The following is a 14460-nucleotide window of genomic DNA, read 5'->3' on the forward strand; positions in this document are numbered from 1 at the left end:
GACCCTGCTTTTCAGGGTAAATGTCAGCCCTACCCTGAGCTGGATTTTTATGCACAATCTGCACAACCTGTGCAGTTAGACCCGTTGCTCCGGACCCTGCACATCCCCAGGCCTCTGAAGCATAGGCATCAGTGCGAGGTGTCTTTTTCCCTCAAAGCCATAGCTTTCCCTCAGATCCGTACTTCCCAGCCAGCAAGTGGGAATGCGTCCATATCATCCCATGGAACTTAAAACACAGTGGGACTGGATAGTGTCCGAAACAGTAAACGTTAGCGGCTAGCACCCACGGCCCACAGAACAACATCCTTTGTGAGGTCCAAGAACCTCTCCTTTATGTCCCCAAATGCTGGTCTTCACTCATCAAGTTCCATAACCCATGTCCCTCAGCAGGTTCCTGCCTGCGATTCCCATCCACAGCCACTGCCTTCCCAGTTGGTCACGTGGCAACTCTCCCTGCCCCTCCTTCTTCCCAGATCCCGAGGGCCAGGTCTTCCGTCCACTTGTGTTCTTGATTACTGTAGGAACTCAGGTCTCCCAGCCTGGGTGCTCCTGCCCTTGGGTGCCAGGCAGTTATTTGCTGTGGGGATTGGTCTGCAGGGGTCCCAGATCCCCTTTGGTTGGGGACCATTCCTCCAATCCCTTCACCTTCCCTCCACCCCTTGGGCCAGTCTTTCCTAAGCAGAATTTGGTGTTTTGTCTGTGTATAAATCAGCGATCCTTTAATATAGACCCACATGGGTCAGGACAGCTCTGGATGCAGCTTAATGCAGAATCAGAAACTTACCTAAAACATTACCAGTTGTTGTTTTTTTCCTTTTGTGTGTGCGTGTGTGTGTGTGTGTGTGTCCTGATTGTGTGGCTTACTATGTGAACTTTGTACATGAGAACATTATGTCTGAATGTCAAAGGGTTGGGTGTGTGTGTGTGTGTGTGTGTGTGTGTGTGTGTGTGTGTGTGTGTGCTAGTATCTGGGAACATGTCTGCATTCTCCCTTGATGAAGAGTCGAGGTCTTTCATGCTCTCTGCCCCGGCAATGGGTCTGACCTTGGTGGATGCCCTGCCTTTGAGTGAGTGAACAATTCTCTCTGCACAGATGCCAGCTCCTGGAGACGGTGCTGGAGGGAAGCTGGGGACATCCCAGACCCTCTGCTGCTCACAGATCTGCCCCAGGACTGGGGTGTACAATGGTTTGGGTCTACTCACAGGGAGCTCCACCCAGAGTGAGCTCTGTTCACAGAGACCATGGCAACTAAGGCTAAGTGTGTCTAAGACATTCCCATTGCCTTTTTCTCACCTTGGTTTTGTCTGGAAGGTCACCCATCCTATGGCGCTGTCCCCACAGTGCTCACTGTGTGACTCTTCTGTCGGACAGGTGTCTTGGACATGGTGTCTTCTCCCTGAGCTGCTGCCCTGAAGGTTTGGCAGGTGCTGCTGGCCAACAGCACAAGATACAGCTCACCCTGCCATTTAACAATCCCTGGGACATGCCCCCCCCCCCCCAGGACCTCCACTTTGTCATTGGCTTTTATATAAGACTAGCCCTACCGTCTACATCTGGTAATGACCAGTCCATTAGTTTTTTGAAGGCTGGGCCTTTGTTCAGAAGATGGCCCAGTTTTCTGTGTCCATTTTAGCCTGAATGTTGTCCTTTTCTGCCGGTTCTCTTATGTTATCCCATGTTGATGATATCTGTCAACTTGCTGGCTAGCTTCTGTCCCCATGGCTCAGGTTTGACTATCTCTGTTTCCTCCCAGATCTCCTCCTCCCCCTCTCCCTCCTCTTCCTCCTCTTCTTCCCCCTCTCCCTTCCTCCTCTTCTTCCTCTTCCTCCCCCTCCTCTTCTCCCTCCTCCTCCTCCTCATTCTTCTTAATCTCAGCTCACTAAAGACACACAATGCCTGTGAACCCTGGGGTCACCAGACCTGGGGTCAATCCCCTCTCTTTTGCTGTTGGAGTGAGTGGGTTGTAGCAGTTGTTAACTATCCTAATCTGAATTCTTATCTGAAGAAAGCGCCCATGCCTCCGCCTTACTTGTTTCTATGGAAAGCATGGATCACCCTGCACGATTTATACTAAATTATGCATTAATGCATAAAGGTTGCTTCCCTCTCGGCCAGCTTTTCTTATGAAAACACATAGCTTGCTGCCTGGCATGATGGTTCAGTGAGCCAAGGGGCTTGCGGCCAATCCTAATGAGTTCCATCTCCAGAACTCACACGGTAGAAGGAGAACCCACGCCCTCCACTTATGCTCTGACATCCACATACAAACCGTCACACAAGTAAATACAGGAAATTTAATAACAAAGGAGAAAATACATAATTTAGGGGCTGGGATCTCAGTGAGGGAATTACGAGCCAGGCAGCGAGCCTGGCAGTCTGAGACTGGATCCCCACGTCTCTGGTAGCTGGAGTCCTGTCCAAGTGTTTCCAGATTCTTGGCCTCTGATGCAAAGAATTGAAAATAAGGGATGGATTCACATAGACTTGCAGAGAAGCAAGATAGCTTTACTGAGAGTGTAGATTATAGAGGGGTGTCATGTTAAAATGGACAGCAGGCCACCTGAGTGACAGGACTCAAACACCGTTACTCTCTGGGGCTAAGGAGGAGGGGCTGGCTACTAAGGGGGTTAATTTGGGCAGTTCTCTATTCTGATTGACAGGTTAGGTCAGATATTCATTTTCCCCATTACACATGCCACTTCCCATAATGCATTTGATCTTATGCACACCCAAGTATGCATAGGCATAAGATGCTAAGTAGGGGCTTCTCCCTAAAAGGATACATTTCTGCTTTACTGTGCATGTAACCAAAACCAGTTCAGACCAGATCATCCCTTCTGTTCTTCATATATAGATACACTGGGAATACACTTGAATAGAAAGTGACTAAATTTGCTTGTTACCTGGAGTGGCAAAAATCTGTACTACTGTTCAGGGCTGTGAGCAGCTGGAGCCTGACTCGAGGGGGTGGGGAAGGGTCTCCTGAGGTTGCTAGGTGCATTTTGGAGAGGAGTTTGTATATATAGCATATGCAAGTGAACTAGGTTGCAGTGTGTGTGTGTGCGCGTGCGCACGCACGCACATGCATGTGCATGCATAACCCCAAACCAAATGAGATTCCAAGCTAAACTCTCTCCTATGCTTACGTCACCATTCAATTGCTGGTAGAGACTCACAGAGCCACTCATGATTCTGGAACTCCCGTGCAGCCATGGTAAGATGGCAGGCAGAGACCCAAGGCTCTAGGAGCACATGTGACAGCTAGCATGGTGTGTGCACCAGTGAACAATGAGAGACTCTTTCTAAGACAAGGTAGATGGCAAGGATGACTCCTGAGGCAGACCTCTGACCTCCACATGTGCTCTGTGATATGTGTATGTGCCCAAATTCCACCCCCACACACTTATCATATTCAAATACAACACATACACACACACACACACACACACACACACTCATTATATCCAAACACAATATGCACACACACACACTCACAGAGACAGACAGATAGACAGACAGGCAGACCATAATTTGGAAAAAGCCACATTGAAAGCAAACATTCTACAGTCCCTTGAGGCATTTGGGACGAGGGCTGAGTGGCTTTGCAGGGACCTTAAGGTCCACACCCAGAGCCCATTCTGGCATTAGACAGTTTGCTCTTTCTGTCCTTGGCTTGGTTCCAGGCACTGGCTGTTTCTGACTTGACCCAATAGGTAAAGGGCCTGACTAGGCCCGGCTCCTTAATGCCAGTGGGAAGGATCCTGAGCCTTTGTGTTTTCTCCACCAAGATGTACTATCACCTTAAAAATAACGCGGAAGAGCTGTGGATGTGACTCGGCCACAGAGCGCTTGCCCAGCATGCACCTCATCCCTGGGGTCCATTCTAAAACTGGCCGTGGACTGTATGCCTGGTGGTTCCAGGAACTGGGCAAGCCTGGGTAGAAGGGTCAGGAGCACAAGGTTATCTTCTGTTACATAGCAAGTTCAAGCCCTGGGCTCCAGGAGCAAACAAACAAAAAGAGGAGGAGCAGCAGCAGCAGCAGCAGCAGCAGCAGGAGGAGGAGGAAGAGGAGGAGGAGGAGGAGGAGGAGGAGGAGGAGGAACAGCAGCAGCTCAGTAATGCAGAGGCTATTTTTTATTTCCATATTTTGAATGAAGAGGCTCCTTGTCTCCCTGGCAGACCATACAAGAAGTATACACTTTGATTTCTTACTTAAATTTGAATTCTTCCTCTCTTAAAAAATTTTTTTCTTGTTTATCTGTGTGTCTATTATAAAATGTTCTTATTAAAAGACTGTTGGAGGGGTTGGGGATTTAGCTCAATGGTAGAGCGCTTGCCTATCAAGTGCAAGGCCCTGGGTTCGGTCCTCAGATCTGGAAAAAAAAAAAAGACTGTTGGAAAATCATACTTTGGGAAAATCTACCTCTTCTCAAGATGGGGCACTTTGCCCTTTTCCCTAAAGACCTGTCTCTTGGGGGGCGAGGCCAGGAGGGAGGGCTTTGCCCACACAAGCTGCAGTCGCTGCACTCCCTGCAGTGTCCAGTTGAGGGCACCCGTGACACCATCAGAATTTCCTACTGATTGACTGGCTGCAAACAAGTCATTCAACACTTCTCTCAAGGAAGTGGATGCAGCCAGGAAGGTCTTCATCTGCTCGGCTTCCCATGGACCTGCACAGTGGCCTTGAAGGGTCAGGGCTGGGTTAGATGGAAAAGTTACATTCAGTCTGCTTGGCGGGCTTCCTTTGAGGTGAGTAAGCTCTGAGGTCTGGGCATGGCGCGAGCTCTTCTGCTGGTGGCAAAGACAACCAGATGACACGGTGTGTCTGAAAACAGAATCGAGGACTCAGTCAAGTATTTGCTACAGGGGGATGAGGATTTGAGTCAGAACTCAACACTCACGTGAGAAAACAAAAACCTGAGCATAGAACTGCGCGCATGTAACCCCAACTCTGGGGCTGGCTAGCCTGCCAGCCAAGCTGAAACTGGTGAGCCAGTGACTCTGTCCAAGATACAAGGCGGAGAGTATCTGAGGAATGATACTCAAAGTTGATCTCTGACAGACAGTCAGACACACACACACACATATACACTCACACACATACACACCTACACACACACTCTCACACATATACACACTCACATATATACAAATTCACACTCATACACATACAACAATACACTCACACAATACACACATACACACACACACACATAACTCACACATATACACACACTCTCAAACACACACACAGACACACATACAAATATAAACACATATTCTCTCTCACACACACATACAGTCACACAAACACACATATTCTCTCACATACTCACATATACATATAGTCCCACATATACACATATTCTCTCTCTCTCTCTCTCTCTCTCTCTCTCTCTCTCTCTCTCACACACACACACACACACACACACACACAGAGTTTTTTGAAACAATGTAATACCATTTTGTTCAGGCTTAGGTCCAGTTCAGGGCAATCCTCCTGCCTCAGTGAATGCTGGGGTTCACAGATTGCCAGCCCACCAATTTTTTTGTTTTACTGATAGCTTTTCTGTGTGGCTTTTCTGAGATTTGGGTTTTAGAAACAGCTTTCAAGTGGGATTTTTTTGTTTTGTGGAAAAACATGGGAAAGTGTTCTGGCAACAAAGCTAGAAGATTCTGGGGTTTGGATAGCAAAGGAGCATGTACCTTAAGATCTATATCTGGTGGTAATGAAGCCATTGAAGGGAATGGGGACTCTCAAGCTGGCTCCTGAGTCCCTCTTTCCTGCTGGATGCCCCTGCAGGTGGCCATTCTCTTCCCATTTCCGTTATATCATGATGGACCCAAAAGCTCTCTTCTTTCTAGGACATCTACACAATTCTATTACCTGAATCAGGAACCAAATAAATGTGCTTATCACTTAACCACCTCAAGTATTTTGTTACAACAGAAAGCAGACCAAGACAATGCCCAACTGTGGTGTTAATCTTGATTATCAACTTGATGGAGATTTAGAATCACCACGGAAACAAACCTCTAGGCACGTGAGAGGTGTTTTCAGACTGAGTTAATTGAGATGATATGGCCACTGTGGGCGGCACCATGCCCTGGGCTGGGATTCTGAACGGAATGAAAAGGAGAAATGAGCTGAGCATCAGCCTTCATCTTTGAAAGCCTCCTGGCTGTGGGTGCAAGGTGACCAACTGCCACACCCTCCTCACCAAGACTTACGGATCTCTCACACCGTGAGCCAGAACAGGCTCGTTCCTTAAGTTGTTTCAGTCATGTTAATAAGGCACCATCCGTGAAGTCACAGGAAGTGATGTGGTGCATCGGAGAGGGGCAGAGCTAAGCCTGCAGGGTGGCTCTGTGGTTTCCTAGCTGCAGGAGCGCACATCTGCTCAGAGGGAGACATGGTCCAGTGCCAGGGCGTAGGCTGTGAGGACTGGCTCTGCCACCACCCGCAGGGAGCTTGACTGCCTCGCTCCTGACTCAGAGGCAGGACCACACTAGCCAGAGAATCTTCCAGTGTGCACAGAGACTTCTAGAGAAAAGCAGAACGAAGCAAAGCTTCCATTCACCCATTTAACAAGGAGGACCTGGTCACTGGGACAAGCGAGCTCCACCCTGACCACTGGTGGGGAATGGGCTACGCCCATGCTGGATGACTAGCAGGGTCTCATCCCCACACTCACACACATGAGCAGAACACTCGCAGGCTGGAGGGCATAGCCCACCCCACTGGCACAGCCCACCCCACTCCACTCCCCAGTCTTTCATTAATGAACGAAAAATAGTCCACACACAGAAAACAGATTCTGTTTTTTTTTTTCTTCTTCTTCAATTTAATTGAAGTTACTTAGAAAAATAATCAGGCTTGAATGGCTTTTCCTGGAGGAACATTTCACGCATCTCTTGGCAACATAGAATTCAGCTTCTTTAACAGTATAGTAAGATACAGGGAGAGAATTCTACAACAGGCCCTCCTCGACTGCATACAAATATGTAAAAAACACACACTCCACAGAGATGTTAAATTCTATGTCCATATGCTTACTGAGCATGCTCAGAAGAGACTATGGACACCGCCTTTTGTACCTGATGAGAGCAGATCAAAATTTGCCTGCTGCTGTCCAAGGGTTCAGCTGTTTCTAGAAGGTCCTGTTGTCTATTCAGAGGGGCTGTTTAGCTGTGCTGGGGGAAGCTGGGGGGTGCTGGTGGGCAAAACCTGAGGGAGTGATGGAGTCAGTCCTGCTGACAGAGAGGTGGGCCAGGATGGGACGTGGGTACCAGGAGTGCACAGGCTTGGGCAATTTGTGTATGTGTGTGTGCACATCCATGTGTGCATGTGTTGGTATGCATGTCTAATGTGCATGTGTGTCTATGCATGTCTACTGTGCATGTGTGTCTATGTATACCCATGTGTGTGTGCATGTCTATTGTGCATATGTGTATGCCTATCAATGTGTGCATGTATATGTATGTATGCATGTCTACTGTGCATGTGGGTCTATGTATACCCATGTGTGCATGTGTGTGTGTATGTCTACTGTGCATGTGTGTCTATGTATACCCATGTGTGCATGTGTGTGTATGTCTACTGTGCATGTGTGTCTATGTATACCCATGTGTGCGTGTGTATGTCCACTGTGCATGTGTGTGTATACATACCCATGTGTGCATGTTTACATATGGAGGAGGTCTGGGCAGAAGAAGAGAGTAGGAAAGCAAGCAAAATTCTCTGTGGTTTTCAGTTAAAGCAGGATAGAAATGCAATCATTATCATATGAGCTAAGAGTCCTAGGGGCTTATACAATGTCCAGGAGCACTCTTGGAGCATGGGCTAGACTTGTGTGCTCAGAAGGGCTGGCCAGAGAGAAGTTTCTGGTTCCCATAGTTCTCCTTGTGGCTGAACACGCAGCAGAGAAAGCCTTATTCCCGGGACCAAGAGGAAAGGGCTGTTGGAGCCCCCGTCAACGGGCTGCCCTGATTCCCAGACCAGCTGAGAAAGGCACTGGGGAAGGGGGGGCTGTAGGGACTGCAGGCAGGGACCCCTGTGGCTCATAGTCTAAACTTTCGCGATAAATGTGTACGCTAAGCAGGCATGTCCTTATCACTCTGCCTGTACCTAGTCCAAAAACACAGCTGCACCTTTGAACAGTGGCTCAGAGCTGGGATGCTGGCAGCTCCCCTTTCTAGCTAAGCACAAGAGGCATGCAAGAGAAAGCTTTTCCAACTTTTTTTTTTTCCTCAGTAGAAAACACTTGGATTTCCAAGCACATTTCACCAATGGATGTCTTTAGCCAGGGCCACAGAACACTTTCTACATTCTACAATAAACAGTCGAGCCAATACATATTTTGAAAATTGTCACTAGGAAGTGTGAACACAAGACAGGAGAAAGACCCCATCATTCCGGAAGCACACTGATGCACTCTCCCCAGAAGGACAATCTTTCTCACCGTAGAGAGAGAGAAATGGAATAAGTACCATCTGCACACAGCACTGGACCACAGACGGAAGACAAACAGATGTGAACCATGGAAATCAACACGAATCTCCGTTTAAAAGCTCCCGAAGCACACGGTGAACAGTTCCAAACTGTGGGTGGAAGTGAGAAGTGTCCCCATGAGGCCATTATCCCCACCAAGTGGCCTTTAAGGTGTCCTTAAGCCACCTGCCCCCCTCCACAACACCCTAGGCTCCCCTCCGCTGTGCTTGGAGGGAACGGGGTCACTGTCTGGGGCAGTATCCGGATGAAGGCACCCCAATTAGGTAAAGCCTAATTCTCATGGAGTTCCCAGATAGACGCTGTTTCTGCTGATTTGTGGAAGGATCTAGGAAGCAGCTGTCAAACTTTGCAGACCTCAGACAGGCTAGATCACCCTCACCGAAGGCTACTGTGTGAAATACCAGCTAAGACATGGTCTGCCGTACAGGATACCTAGGTCATGCAGCCTGGAAATGCTACATTCTCCCAGTTTCACAAGGCAGATCATGTATTCAAGGCTCTGAAAATTCCTGCAGAGAGGAACCTGACTTAATTTTGTTTTCTAAGGATATGTGACCACAAACTGATGCCCTGGAGAGCCTGGGCTCTGTGGGACATGCATCAGCAACACCACACAGACTGTCGCAGGAATGGGAGCCCAGGTCCTAAGGACCATGACTGCCTCTCCATTCCAGGGTCAGCAAAGATCTCTCACTGTTCTTGGTCAAACACATGACATAAATCTATCTATCAAAGGCGAGGGGAGAGAAATTGGGGAAGGTACCTGCATTTTATAAATAGCCCCAGGCAGTCACTCTGGCTCACATTTCCCTCACATTAAATAAAATAATTTCCTCTGTGAGACAGTATAGCAGCTACTGCTGCCCCCAGCCTCCTTGTGAGCCTAACAATGCCATTTTAATAGTTTCTGTGAATAAATTATTCAATTTCATGTTTTTCAGAATATTCTTACCCCTTCACTCTATACTGCATCAAAACAAACAGACAAAACCCCACAAAAACACAAAAAGCAAAATTTACACCCTACCCGCTCCCCTGTCATCAGAACTATTATGTACAGCATCTGCTACGTACCCGGACACTGGCTGTCATGGGAATGTGGCTCAAATGTCAACCGCAAAGTGTCAGAAACAACTAGAAATGGGGAATAGGTTTGAGCATTGATGAGCAAGGAACAGGAAGCAGTGAGTTTCCAGCCTTCCAGAGGAGAGGGAGGTCCTGGATGCTCTGCCAATGCAGGACATGGGAGGGTGGGCATGTGCCTGTGGCTACCAACACTCCACCTTTGACCTTCACACTTGAACTCTGCCAGTCTCCAAATGTATGCAGTGCACTCTTTTAAGTGGCAGGCAGGACAAGATGTGGACTGGAGATCACAGTAGGAGTCACTTGAGAAATGTTCCCCCCTTCCCTTAGCCAAGGCAGACATCACTAATCAATCACCACAGTCCTCCATCTTTGTGCTTGGAGAATATTGTGGATTATAGGCTGCTACTACCAAGACATTGCACTAGATATACATGATCAAAAAGGTTTCTGCCATTTCTTGTGTTGGGCAATGAACTACTTAGCTAGTTAAGTGGCCTGATCCAAATGTGTGGCTTTCAAATTTGAGCTGTAGAAAAATGCAAATATGCTAGGGTCATGGACCCTCTGGGCCACTTGAGAATAGTCTAAAGCCTGTGTGAGGACCAAAAGGATGGGGGGATTGGTTCACTGTAGAGCTGGATGCCCTGTGTTCACATAAAGCTTGCTGAAGGCCAAGTCTCCTGGTTTCACTTAATGTTCTACCTGCAGTAAAGCCTGTAGAATAGTAGATGCTCAATAAATACTTATTGACTATAAGACAACCATTATTCTGCCTTCGCTAGCACTGGAAAGTGCCAGTTAAAGATTTCTACAGAAAGCCTATTCTTATAGCCTGCTAATTTCGGTGAAGAGAACTCGCTATCATCTGCTCTCTTCTTGGGTTAAAAAAATTTTTTTTGCATTTCTTTACTACAAGGGACTTTGGAGTTGCTAGCAATCGGTTTCTCATCCCTGTTTCTTAGTGCAAGGACAATTTACTTCTTTCTAGCAGGGTTTCTTGAATGGCGGCAGGCACACATCCCACAGCTGTCACCATGGGATTCCACACACGGTCAGTGGGGAGATAACCACACCCCCTTCCATCCCCCAATGAGCCATAGCCAGAGAAGCACAGACTGTACTCTCCTCAAGAAAGACAGGAGCAGGCTGCCGCCACAGACCACGTTTAAATAACTATAAATAAGATTCATTAGACTTTATGGAATGCACGGTTTGTGGACTTCACCAGAACACAAGGACACCTTGGACACAGTGTTGCAGTACCCACTTCTAAAAACAGGGATAATCCACCCCGCTCCCCTGCAAAGACAGCTGTCCTTCCCCGTGGAGAATTTTTAAATAATTCTTACCATGCCGCTCGCAGCATCTCCCCCGAAGACATATTAACTTACAAAATAACCCAGTCTCCATAGAATTCTTTTGACAAATAAAAATCTTAAATTAAAAAGCAGGATTCTCTCCCTCTCCCCCAGCCGCCCCCCCTCCCCTCTGCAGCCCTCTAATCCAGCTTCAGGCAGTTTGGCACTGAGTAGTTGAACATTAAAAAGTCCAGTTTGTAGACTTCGTACAGCTGTGTCTGGTGCTCGGCGCTGATGTTCTGGAAGAACTCCGTAGTCATCTCGTCGGTAGTTCGGGTGGACTTTGCATAGGTGGGGAACTTCAGGTAGCCGCTCACTCCGGCCAGCTGCAGTACGTAATTGGAGTCCTCCTCCAGCGTCTCGTACTTGCCCACGAGGTCGTAGTGGATGTGGCATGGGTGGCAGAGGGAGTAGACCGTCTGCCAGTGCTCGTTGAAGGGCTCCTCCCGCTGGGTGTGGGGGTCGATGAGGTAGGCCACGAACTCCTCAAACTTGACATCGTCTCCCTTTCGCAGGGCCTCCTGTGTGGCGTTCTTCCGCTGGCGTCGGATGATCTTCGTGCCGTAGCGCTTGTGGAAGGAGGTGTTGTACTTCTGTGTGAACTTGTTGCGGTAGGCAGACACCAGCCTCTCGAAGGGTTCCCGCACGAACAGGAACTTCATGTAGCTTTTCAAGCGGTGGTTGATCTCTGGGATGCTGTACTGGTTAAGGGTCTTCAGGTTGGCCGACACATGGGCTTCGTTGGCTGGGATCTCCATGGGATCGCTGTACTTGCCCCGGCCACTTAGGACCATCATAAGCCTCTTCCAGTTGGTGCACGCTACCTTGGGCACATAGCAGTAGATGAGTTCGTGGTCCTCATCCACCACCAGGTGCTTCAGGTCGTTGGGGGTCAGTACCCTGCGCTTGCGGCTCATGGCACTGTTGGCCCGGCAGGTGTCTGTCACCTGGTCCCGTCTCATCTGGTGCAGGATGGCAGTGTTGGATAGCTCCAGCTGTAGAAGAGACAGAGAAGGAAGGAGACATGAGTGCTTATCTGTGATTACAGTGGAAGGCTGATCCCTTTGTTCAAGCAGTTATCTAGACCCTGTCAGGTACAAAGCTTGCCTCCAAAGGGCAAGGTGAGATTTAGCCTAATTGCTTAGTGTGGGAGGCACATAGAGGTCAGAGGGGAATGCTTGGGAAGATGTCTGTGTTCTCTGAGAGCAAAAGCCCCTCCCTAAAGTAGATGTTCAGGTTACTTTTAACTGTTGACTTGACATAACCTAGAATTGTCTGGTAAGAGACTAAATGAGGAGTTACCTAGATTAGATTGGTTTGTGGTCACATCTATGGTGGACTGTCTCCATTGTTAACTGAGGTAGAGAAAACCAGCCCACTGTGGGCAGCACTATTCCCTAGGCTGGGCTCTGAACTATGTAAGAGTGAGAAAAGCTAGCAAGCAAGTGAGCAAGGATGCGTTTATTTCCCTTTTGCTCTTGCCTGAGTATGATTGACTTCATTTCCCCACAGTGATGGACGATAGTCTAGGACTATAAGCCAAGTGTGGTGTTTTGAATATGCTTGGCCCAGGAGGTGGCACTATCTGGAGGTGTGGTCTTGTTGGAGGAAGTGTGTCACTGTGGGTGTGGGCTTTAAGACCCTTGTCCTAGCAGCCTGGAGGTCAGTCTTCTCCTGTTTGCCTTCAGAACAAGATGTAGAACTCTCAGCAACTCCTGCATCATGCCTGCCTAAACACTGCCATGCTCCCACCATGATGATAATGGACTGAACCTCTGAACCCCCAAACTAGCCCCAATTAAATGTTGTCCTTATAAGAGTTGCCTTGGTCATGGTGTCTCTTCATAGCAATGAAACCCTAACTAAGACACCAAATAAATCCCTTTCTCCCCACTAAGTTGCCTTTGGTCAGGATATTTTATCATAGCAACAGAATTGGAGCTAGAATGGCCAATCATTCCCAGTCAGAAGCAGTTCACCCAGATAGAAAAATCTACTGTCTTGGTCAGCTAACATTTTGGTCCCCAACATGCTGAGGCTCAGAGATCCTGTGGAGTGCGAACCCCATTAGTTAGCTTGGCACATTCTGCCATTTACCTAGCTGGCTTGTAAAATATCAACAGAATTTCATCTTGACTTTGAGGTTCTGGAGAATCTAGGGCCTGGGGCTGTGTAGCAAGCAGCTGCTCTGGGTGTCAGGTGGTAGACAGTCCTGTGTTCCTCCTCACCCCAAGGACAAGGCCTCCATTCAGACGCTTGCCCTTTGACATCCACAGCCCACTACCAACCTGCCCCCCACCCCCGTCTTCATGGCACATCCCGCCCATTCTGAACAATGGGTACTTCCGAGAAACCAGCTGTGCACCTTTCACTATTGTGCCTGCATTCTGTGCTGGGCCTGTTAGGCTCTCCACTTGTCTCTATTGATACAAACTTGACTATTCTTCATGGCACAGGACACTCTTCTACCACACCACAAAAGAGCATTCCGTCCTCGGTGCCCTTCACAGCTCAACCCCGAGTGTACTTCATGCTTTCCCTACGGTCACAGATCACTACTGACTGTCCCATGGCCACTGGCTCTTTAGGCCAGATCAGAAGCAGCCTCAAGACCTGAGACTACAGGAGGATCATTAGACTGTCTAAATCACTGGACATGCACATCAGTGGTGCCCAGGGGTCAGGTGGGACCTATGAAGCCAGTCCTGAACCTCTGATACTGAGTCATAATTTGTATGATTCACCCCCCCCCCAAAAAAAATTCACCTCTGTGTAGAATGGCCCAAAGACAGGAACCCTGATTTCAGTGAGCCTTGCCTTCTTTTTCTGTAAAAAAGAAGGTACTTATACTTAAAACCACAAAGTGTAAGGTGTTGACCATCTTCAAAGTTGGGTACAGACCCCATTCAGTCTCAAGGGCTCAGATACTGCAGACTCAGCCCCCAGTGCCCTCACTTGATTGATACATATTTTCTTTCTCTGCTTATTTCTAACTAGGTCAAGATGATAAGATGGAATGTCCTGGTGTCCCTCAGGACATAAATGAGTACCAGCACCCTGATGTGACATGGTGGGAACTAGGTTATCTAGGGCGGAACTTGCGACTCAGAAATGCTTAATGGTTTCAAAAGATATCATCAACGCAGCTATGATGGCTCAAGAGTTGAGAGTACTGTCTGCTCACTCAAGGCCCACGTGGTGACTCACAACTATCTGAAACTGGTTCCAGGGCATCTGACACCTTTTGTGGGCACCAGTGTACACACATCATTCACAGACATACTCTACAGATGAAACACCCATATATATATATATATATATTTAGATATATATATATATATATATATATATATATATTAAATGAATCAAATCAAATCAAATCACCAAAATCAAAACACAAATGTGATGAGGCCTCTTTGAAGCCTGCTTTAAGAGATCTGGTGGGTTTAGGGGAGTCCTGAACAGGGCGGAGGAAGAGAGACATTCTTTGCTTGAAAAC

At 47.9% G+C, this 14460-nt stretch overlaps 1 protein-coding gene across 2 annotated transcripts in view; it reads right to left on the reverse strand.

The window, feature by feature from the left end:
* Positions 1 to 7621: 7621 nt before the first annotated feature.
* Chst11 (carbohydrate sulfotransferase 11) overlaps positions 7622 to 14460 on the reverse strand; it is a 206432-nt gene continuing 199593 nt past the window's right edge. The window contains exon 3 of one of the 2 annotated variants that reach the window (XM_021205090.2): positions 7622 to 11956. In XM_021205090.2, coding sequence (XP_021060749.1) covers positions 11102 to 11956 — 855 coding nt within the window. In that variant the 3' untranslated portion in view covers positions 7622 to 11101. The remainder of the gene's footprint in view (positions 11957 to 14460) is intronic. The other variant, XM_021205089.2, reaches the window with a different exon arrangement.

This window comes from Mus pahari, chromosome 9, assembly GCF_900095145.1.
Source record: "Mus pahari chromosome 9, PAHARI_EIJ_v1.1, whole genome shotgun sequence".
Classification (NCBI taxonomy): domain Eukaryota; kingdom Metazoa; phylum Chordata; class Mammalia; order Rodentia; family Muridae; genus Mus; species Mus pahari.